Here is a 7,017-nt window from a genome sequence, read left to right as displayed (position 1 = left end):
CCCTCCTTGCCCAGACAAACGGTGTACTCCTCCCCAACAGACCTGTGGGGCACATGGGTGCAGGACCCCCCCTACTGAGTTGTCATAGCCTCCCTGGAGCCAAGAGTCAGCATCCCCTCAGGACAGGTCTGGAAGGTGAGGCCCAGATGGGGCAGTGGCTTGTGGGGAGTGGTGGGAGCCAGAGATGGGAGAAACTTGGCCGAGAGGGTGTGGTGGTGGTGGTGGGGGGGGGGGGGGCTGTTCACCCGACGGCTTCAGTTGATATTCCCGCAGTGATGAAGAGAAGCAGCCAGGGAAGGCTGGACCTCCTCCAGTCACGTGGGGGTACTCTAAGGCTCAGAGACCCCGTAGGGCAACGCCAGTTGCCCCCAGGCTCTCAGCGCGCCCTGTGGCCCCTCGGCCGGCTCAGCCCTGGGGGCAGTTTTCTCTCTTACTGTAAAGCTGGGGAAAGGGGAGGCTGCAGCCTGTCCTTCCCGGACATCCGTGTCTTCCTCCAGGGGGGCAGGACCCACCCCACAGTCAGCGGGGTTGCCAAGGAGGACGTGTCCATGCATCACTTGGCGATGTAATGAATCCCGCTGGAGCACCCCTCAGGGCAGCCAGCTCCGGACAAATGAGGCCATGCCTGGTAAACTGAGGCGGGGGTGCGCAGGTGCGGCCGCCGCTCTTCGAGTTTCGGCTGCCTCCCGCTGCACCCCGGCCTGGCGGGCGGCTCTGAGCGCCGGCCAGGAGGCTTGCGCGCAGCTACCCCTTTCCCAGCGAGCTTCGCGGCCTTTGCCTCTCCTCCCCCGACCTCTCCAGGGCTGCCTACCCACCCACCCACCCCACCTCCTCCGGCCAGGCCGCTGCCTTCCTAGCGGCCCCGGCTCTCTCTTTACCGCCCCTTGCCCAGCCCTGCCCGCCTCTGTGCCCTGCGGCACGTCGCGGCCCGCGGCTCCCGCTTCTGCCGGCCGCTCTCCGCGCACGTCTCGGCGTCCGTGGCACCCCCACCCCTGTCTCGCATCTTGTGTGGCCTCGCCGTTTCGCGCTGGCCCCTCTCACCTCGGTCTCGAGCCCTCCGCTCCCACCTCTGGGGTCTGGTCCCCGAGCTCTCCGGCTCTCTCCTTCCTGGGAGTGCGCTTCGCCGGGTCCCCTCGGTCTGGTCGGCCCGCCCCTCGAACGGCCCCCTCTCTCCCGCCTCCCTCCCGTCTCCGGCCTCCCTGGGGCTCTAGCCCTGGGGGTGGGGGTGGGGATGGGGGCGGCGGCGGCGGCGGCGGCGGCGGCGGCGCGGGGCGGGGCGGGGCGGCCGGGCGGGGCGGGGCGGGGCGGTGACGCGGGGCCGGCCGGGCAAGAGGCGCGGTGGCGCGGGGCGGGGGCGCAGTCCCGGGTCCGACCGGCCGAGCCCCGCGCGCCCCGCCCGCGCCCTGCGCCTCCGCCCCGGCCGGCCGGCGGGGGAGGGGGGCATGAGCCGGCGCCCGCGCGCCGCCCGGAGCTGCGGGCCGGCCTAGAGCCCCGCGCGGGGCCCCCGCGCCCAGCCGCCACCGCCACCGAGCCGCGGGCGCCGCGATGCAGCGGCCTGGGGAGCCCGGCGCCGCGCGCTTCGGGCCGCCCGAGGGCTGCGCCGACCACCCGCCGCACCGCTACCGCAGCTTCATGATCGAGGAGATCCTCACCGAGCCGCCGGGGCCCAAGGGCGCCGCGCCCGCCGCCGCCGCCGCCGCCGCCGCGGGCGAGCTGCTCAAGTTCGGCGTGCAGGCGCTGCTGGCGGCGCGGCCCTTCCACAGCCACCTGGGTACGTGCGGGGCCGCGCGGGGTGGGGGTGGGGGGGGGGGAGAGGGACGGGCGCCTCGAGGTCGCCGCTCGGGGCAGGCGCCGGGCCGCGCACGGACCTGGCCGGCTGGAGGGGGGCGTCCGCTCTCCCCTTCGCCGCCGACCTGCGGCCTCCGGGCGCGGGCGCAGGACCGGACTGCTAATGTCTGACTGCGGGTCAGAGCGACCTCAGGCTTCGGGCTCCCGGGCCTCAGCCGCAGAGGGCTGGTCGGGAGTGGCCGCGGCTGCCCACGGCGGGGAAGCCGGACCTTTGGGGAAGAAGCCCGTGTCTCCGGGGGGCTGTGCTGGGGGCTGACGCCGGTGCCGGCGCCTCAGGTGGGAGCCCCGCGGCCTCTGCTGCAGCGCCCACGCCCCTGGGCCTGGCCTGGGGACCAGAGGCCTGGCTGTGAGCCGCTGCCCGCCTGGCCCTCCCCCTCCAGGTCGGCTGGGCCTCCTTGGGTCTGGAGCTGCCTGCTCCGGCCTTTTCTGACGCCGCGGGTCCTTCCTCTTCCTTGCTTGGCCGATCCTGCCTTTCCCTGCCGGTCCCTCTCCGAGGCACCCCTTCTTCTTCTGGGCTTTCCCCCCTGCCCCCGCCCCGTCGGCTTCTCCCTAAGGGGTCTGTCTGCCCTTACCGCTCTCCCCTCCTCCCCCATCGGCTTCTCTCTAAGGGGTCTGTCTGCCCTCCCTCTCCCACCGTCTCCCAAGGATCCTTTCTCCCCTCCTCACATTTGCCTCCACGCTGCCCGGCCCTCGCCTCCTCCAGCAGGGCGAGCCTGGGCCTCAGTGAGATGCCTGCCCAGGCAGGACCCCGGCCCTGCAGACCGCCTTGCCCTGCACCCTTGACTCTCCAGCCGCTGCTCGGCCAGTGCACGGGGCAGCAGGGCCCGTTCGTTCGTTCGTTCGTTCCAAGTCCAGCTCTGAGGGAGCCTCCCCGCTGCTCTTTGCAGTGCTGTTAACAATTCGTTTGAAGCGGGCAAAAAAGAAAAACCAATCATCACAGGACTAATGAAAAATGGAAAGGTCTTCGCGGGAAGAGTCTAAACAGAGAAAACAGGAAGGGTACTTTCCTGACTCGCGGGGTGCTCGGAGTTTCCCGGAAGCGCCCAGCCCCACCCCCGCTAAAGACCAGCCGCCTGCCCGCCGCGTGGCTGTTGTGCCCGGCCCAGGACGCCAGATGCGCTCACTCATTTAACAAACATCTTGTTTCGGCCGGCCGTAGCGATGCCGACTGGGTTGCGGCAAACGCTCACCCTTCTCTCTGCCACTTCTTGCTTTCCTTTTCTGTGAAAGACACACACTGTGCTTCTCCCTGCCGAAACCTTGTGTGCATTGAGAATCCCAAAATCCCGGAGGCAGTTGGGGCCTGGGGAACAGCAGGCAAAGGCGGGGGTGCGGGAGGTCCCCCCTCGCAGACTCCAGGGACGCTGGCTTTGAAGAGTGTCACCCTAGGCGTGCGGCACAAATCGCGCACTTTGTGACCAGGCAGGAAGGGTTTGTGCTGGTGGCGCTGGCCAAGCTCACAGTGCTGGGGATCTTTAGGAGGGAGCAGGGCCCAAGCTCACCGGCTCCCCACTCTCTCTCCCTCCAGCCGTGCTGAAGGCCGAGCAGGCAGCGGTGTTTAAGTTCCCGCTGGCGCCGCTGGGATGCTCGGGGCTGGGCTCAGCGTTACTGGCCGCAGGGCCTGGACTGCCCGGCGCCCCTGGCACACCGCACCTGCCGCTTGAGCTGCAGCTCCGTGGGAAGCTGGAGACGCCCGGCACCGGGGAGCCGGGCACCAAGGCCAAGAAGGGGCGTCGGAGCCGCACAGTGTTCACCGAGCTGCAGCTGATGGGCCTAGAGAAACGCTTCGAGAAGCAGAAGTACCTCTCCACCCCCGACAGGTAGCCTGGGTCCCGGCTGAGCCCGGCGGATGGTGGGAGGAGTCTACTTGCCCAGCTGAGGGTGCACCCTGCTCTTTCCAGAATAGATCTCGCGGAATCCCTGGGCCTGAGTCAGTTGCAGGTGAAGACGTGGTACCAGAATCGGAGGATGAAGTGGAAGAAAATAGTGAGTGTGCCTGTGGCTTTTCGCCCCTGGTTGGCGCCAGGCCCCTGTGCCCTCCAGGAGCCACCCTCCTCTCTCCCCTCCCCACCTCCCCACCGCCTCCTAGACGTCGCACCAACCCTTCCGATTCCCTCCGCGGCTGGTGCCCGCAGGGACCCTCTCTGCTCTCTCCGCACCTCTGGGTGCCCTAGCACAGCCCACATTCCTTCGTGCTTCGCTGCGCCCCCAGGCTTCCTGGCAGCCTGAACCCCCAGGCCCAACCCTTCGGCTCAAATGGCCGCCATTTCCTGGGGCCAGGCGCGGCCTCAGATGGCCTGGTGGTGCCCGTGGGAAAGTGCCCGGCAGGCCCTGCCTGGGCACAGGGCACGGAGTCCCGCTGCCTGGTCCCAGCTCACCGCGGTGCCGGCCCTTCCTCTGCACAGGTGCTGCAGGGCGGCGGCCTGGAGTCTCCCACCAAGCCCAAGGGGAGGCCCAAGAAGAACTCCATTCCCACGAGTGAGCAACTCACGGAGCAGGAGCGCGCCAAGGAGGCGGAGAGGCCGGCGGAGGCGCCAGGCGAGATCATCGACAGGAGCCGCGAGGACTGAGCGTGCAAAGCGGCGAGCCGGGACCCCCGCGCTGCCGAGGCCCCCTCCGCGCGCGGGAAGCCGCGAGTAGGCCCTTCTGCGGCCCCGCCATTTGCTTTCTAAACGTTTCATTATTACCTTGAATGCGGACAGTTAGGGGCCAAGAAAGGACACAGACCCTGCAGCCAAGCCCGGCCCCAGTGCGCTCCCCGGCCCGGGCCTGGAGACTCGCGTCTGGCGCGTGGCACGCCTGGGCCCGGAGCTCCGCGCGCATTCACGCCCCGCTCCTCTCCCGCACCCCCACCGGCCTCGGCCGGCCCCCCCCGCGTCCGGACGCCGCCGGCACACACCCGCTTCCGCGCGTCGGGGACTCAGCGGCCCGGCGCAGGCCACCACGGCCCGACAGGGCGCGCGGACAGCCCGGTGGCTCTACCCTGAGGCCGGGTCCCCGACGTCGCTGGGGCTCCTACCCCTCTCTTGCGAAGACAGTGATTTTTTTTCCAATAAAATATTTTATGACACAGCCGGGCTTGATGAAGGGGTCTCTGAGTCCGCGGGGCTAGGGGAGGGTGGTCGCGGCAAAGTAGGAGGGACGCTTGCAGTGGCTCCTGAAACATCCTTTCCCCGGGCTACGTGGAAGCGAACCGTGACCTGCCCCACGGGCTCGGACTGGGCACGGCAGGCGGCTGGGTTGCTGCAGGATTCCTGGAACCGCTTCGGCTCGGTGTGAGGGGCTGGGGTGAGCCTCCGCCCCTCTCCTCCAGCCCAGGGCGCCGGCAGTAGCAGCCACGCTACGCGGGAGCCCCAGGCCACCGCGGAGCTCGCTCGGGAAGTGTCCCGGGGCTGGGAGCGGCCTCCGGTTGTTGGTTCAAGAACCGCTCGTGAGGTCCTCGACGTGGTCTCGGCCAAGTCTTCGCGAGGCAGACAGGACGCCCGGGATCCAAGGCTCACGCAGAGGCGCGCCACCTGCGCAGCCCTGCCTCCCGGCCTTCACGTTTTGCGCGGCACACGCCGAGCGGCGGCGCCTAGCCCCGAGGTCCCGCTCGGGGCAGCGAGGGCACCTGACCCAGTCACAGGACGGGGAGCGCAGGGCGCGCTCTCCAGGGGTGGGGCTTGGAGGCGTGTGTCCGCGGGCGCCCTCTTCTACCCGAAGGCTTCGGTGGACTTCTCTCCCTCTAGGATGGGCTGGGCACGCCAGTGGGTTCCTGCCCATGCACTTCTCACCAGGACGACGACCAGAGTCTAGGGGTGGACAGATGGCCACTTCGCTGGTTACAGCTCAGAGAGAGACTGCATTTTGGCCCTGCAGAATTCCAAGTGGGACCAGGATTTAACCAGGCCCTTCTGGCGCAGCTACGGGGGACAGAGGAACATCCTATCCACGTTCAGGTTTTGGGTCTCCCGAATGCGAAAACGACAGTTTTGGCCTCCACCTGTGGTGGCGACGGCTGCCTTTCAAATTGTGACTTAATCGTTCCTTGGTGAAACCAGCGCTTAGATTTCTGGTCCCTGAGCATCGCAGGCGTCGGGTTAAGGCCGGGAGGAGTAAGAGAGTGGGTTCTTTCTGAGGACCGCAGGCAATTCTCCGTGCGCCCCAGCCCTGCCCGGTCTCAAGGAAACCAGCTCGCACTCAAAGGCTCAATCTTGCAAACAGCTTCCAGCCTACTCGCTCGCTAGCGTCTCCGAGGCGCCCCCAAAACCCGGTGTACCGCTGCGCCCCCAATCCCTTCCGGCCCTGAGGGTCACCCCTGGTTGGCTCCCTGCGGCGGTGGGCGGTAACCTTCCTGCACCCAGCCCGGCCAGTCAAGCCTGCACGCCGCTCCGTTTCCTTCTCTCCACTTCAAAGGGAAGGGAAGGTCCCACCAGTTTTGTCCCCGGGTGCTCCCAGGGCGCAAATTCCAGCTACGGCCCCTGTTCAGCGGCGCGGAGCTGTATAAGGAAGGAGGGTCCAAGAGAAGAGAAGGAGACGTTCTGACCCACTCCTCGAAGTCGCTGCCGGGGCCCTCGGTTGGACTCGTTCTGAGCAATGCGACCTTGGGCAGACTGCCTCGCGCTTCCGCGGCGTATCCCCAAGGCAGCCCCCTTACCGGACTGCAGGATAGGGCCGCGGGGGACGAGGGCTTGGGGCGGGGGGCATCCGGCCGGACCGGGCGCCAGAGCACAGGGGCCCCTACTGCAGCGACGATAGCCCCTCCAGGCGCAGATGGGGAGCCTGTTCGGGCACTGCTGTCGAGAGGTCACTAGCCGGTCAGAGGGGGAGCTGGGCCCCCAGTGCGGGCGGAGGTGGGAGGGTTCCTTGTCACTGCCTGTGCAGCTGTGGGCCTGGGAGTGGGCGACCGCAGCAGGCCTGGCCCCCGCGGTGCGTTCCTTGCCCTGGGGACCCCGGGAGGGAGCTCAGCCCTTCCCGGAGAAGAGGAGGCGCCGCAGCCACGACGTGTCCACGGCGCCCCAGACTTGGCGCGCAGCCCGCCGCCCGCAGAGCCGCGACTCCAGGGAAAGGGCCGCACCGCGCCCCCTCCCCCCTCCACGGAGGTGACGCGGTGCCACCCCGCGCGGAGGCCCCTCCTCCCCCACCCGGCAGCGCGCGCCCCTCCGAGCAGGCCCGGCGGCAGGAGGGACG

The 7,017-nt window shown here is 69.0% G+C and overlaps 1 protein-coding gene across 1 annotated transcript; it reads left to right on the top strand.

Annotated features, from left to right (window-relative positions):
• The first annotated feature begins 1,332 nt into the window (after positions 1 to 1,332).
• BARX1 (BARX homeobox 1) lies at positions 1,333 to 4,871 on the top strand. Its single transcript, XM_060610468.3, has 4 exons — positions 1,333 to 1,771; positions 3,377 to 3,668; positions 3,750 to 3,834; positions 4,254 to 4,871. The coding sequence occupies exons 1-4, from the start codon at positions 1,546 to 1,548 to the stop codon at positions 4,416 to 4,418; spliced, it is 768 nt and encodes a 255-aa protein (XP_060466451.1). The 5' UTR covers positions 1,333 to 1,545; the 3' UTR covers positions 4,419 to 4,871.
• Positions 4,872 to 7,017: the final 2,146 nt, after the last annotated feature.

This window comes from Panthera onca, chromosome D4 (assembly GCF_046562875.1).
Source record: "Panthera onca isolate mPanOnc1 chromosome D4, mPanOnc1 haplotype 2, whole genome shotgun sequence".
Lineage (NCBI taxonomy): Eukaryota > Metazoa > Chordata > Mammalia > Carnivora > Felidae > Panthera > Panthera onca.
This window is presented reverse-complemented; position numbering and strand designations above follow the sequence as displayed.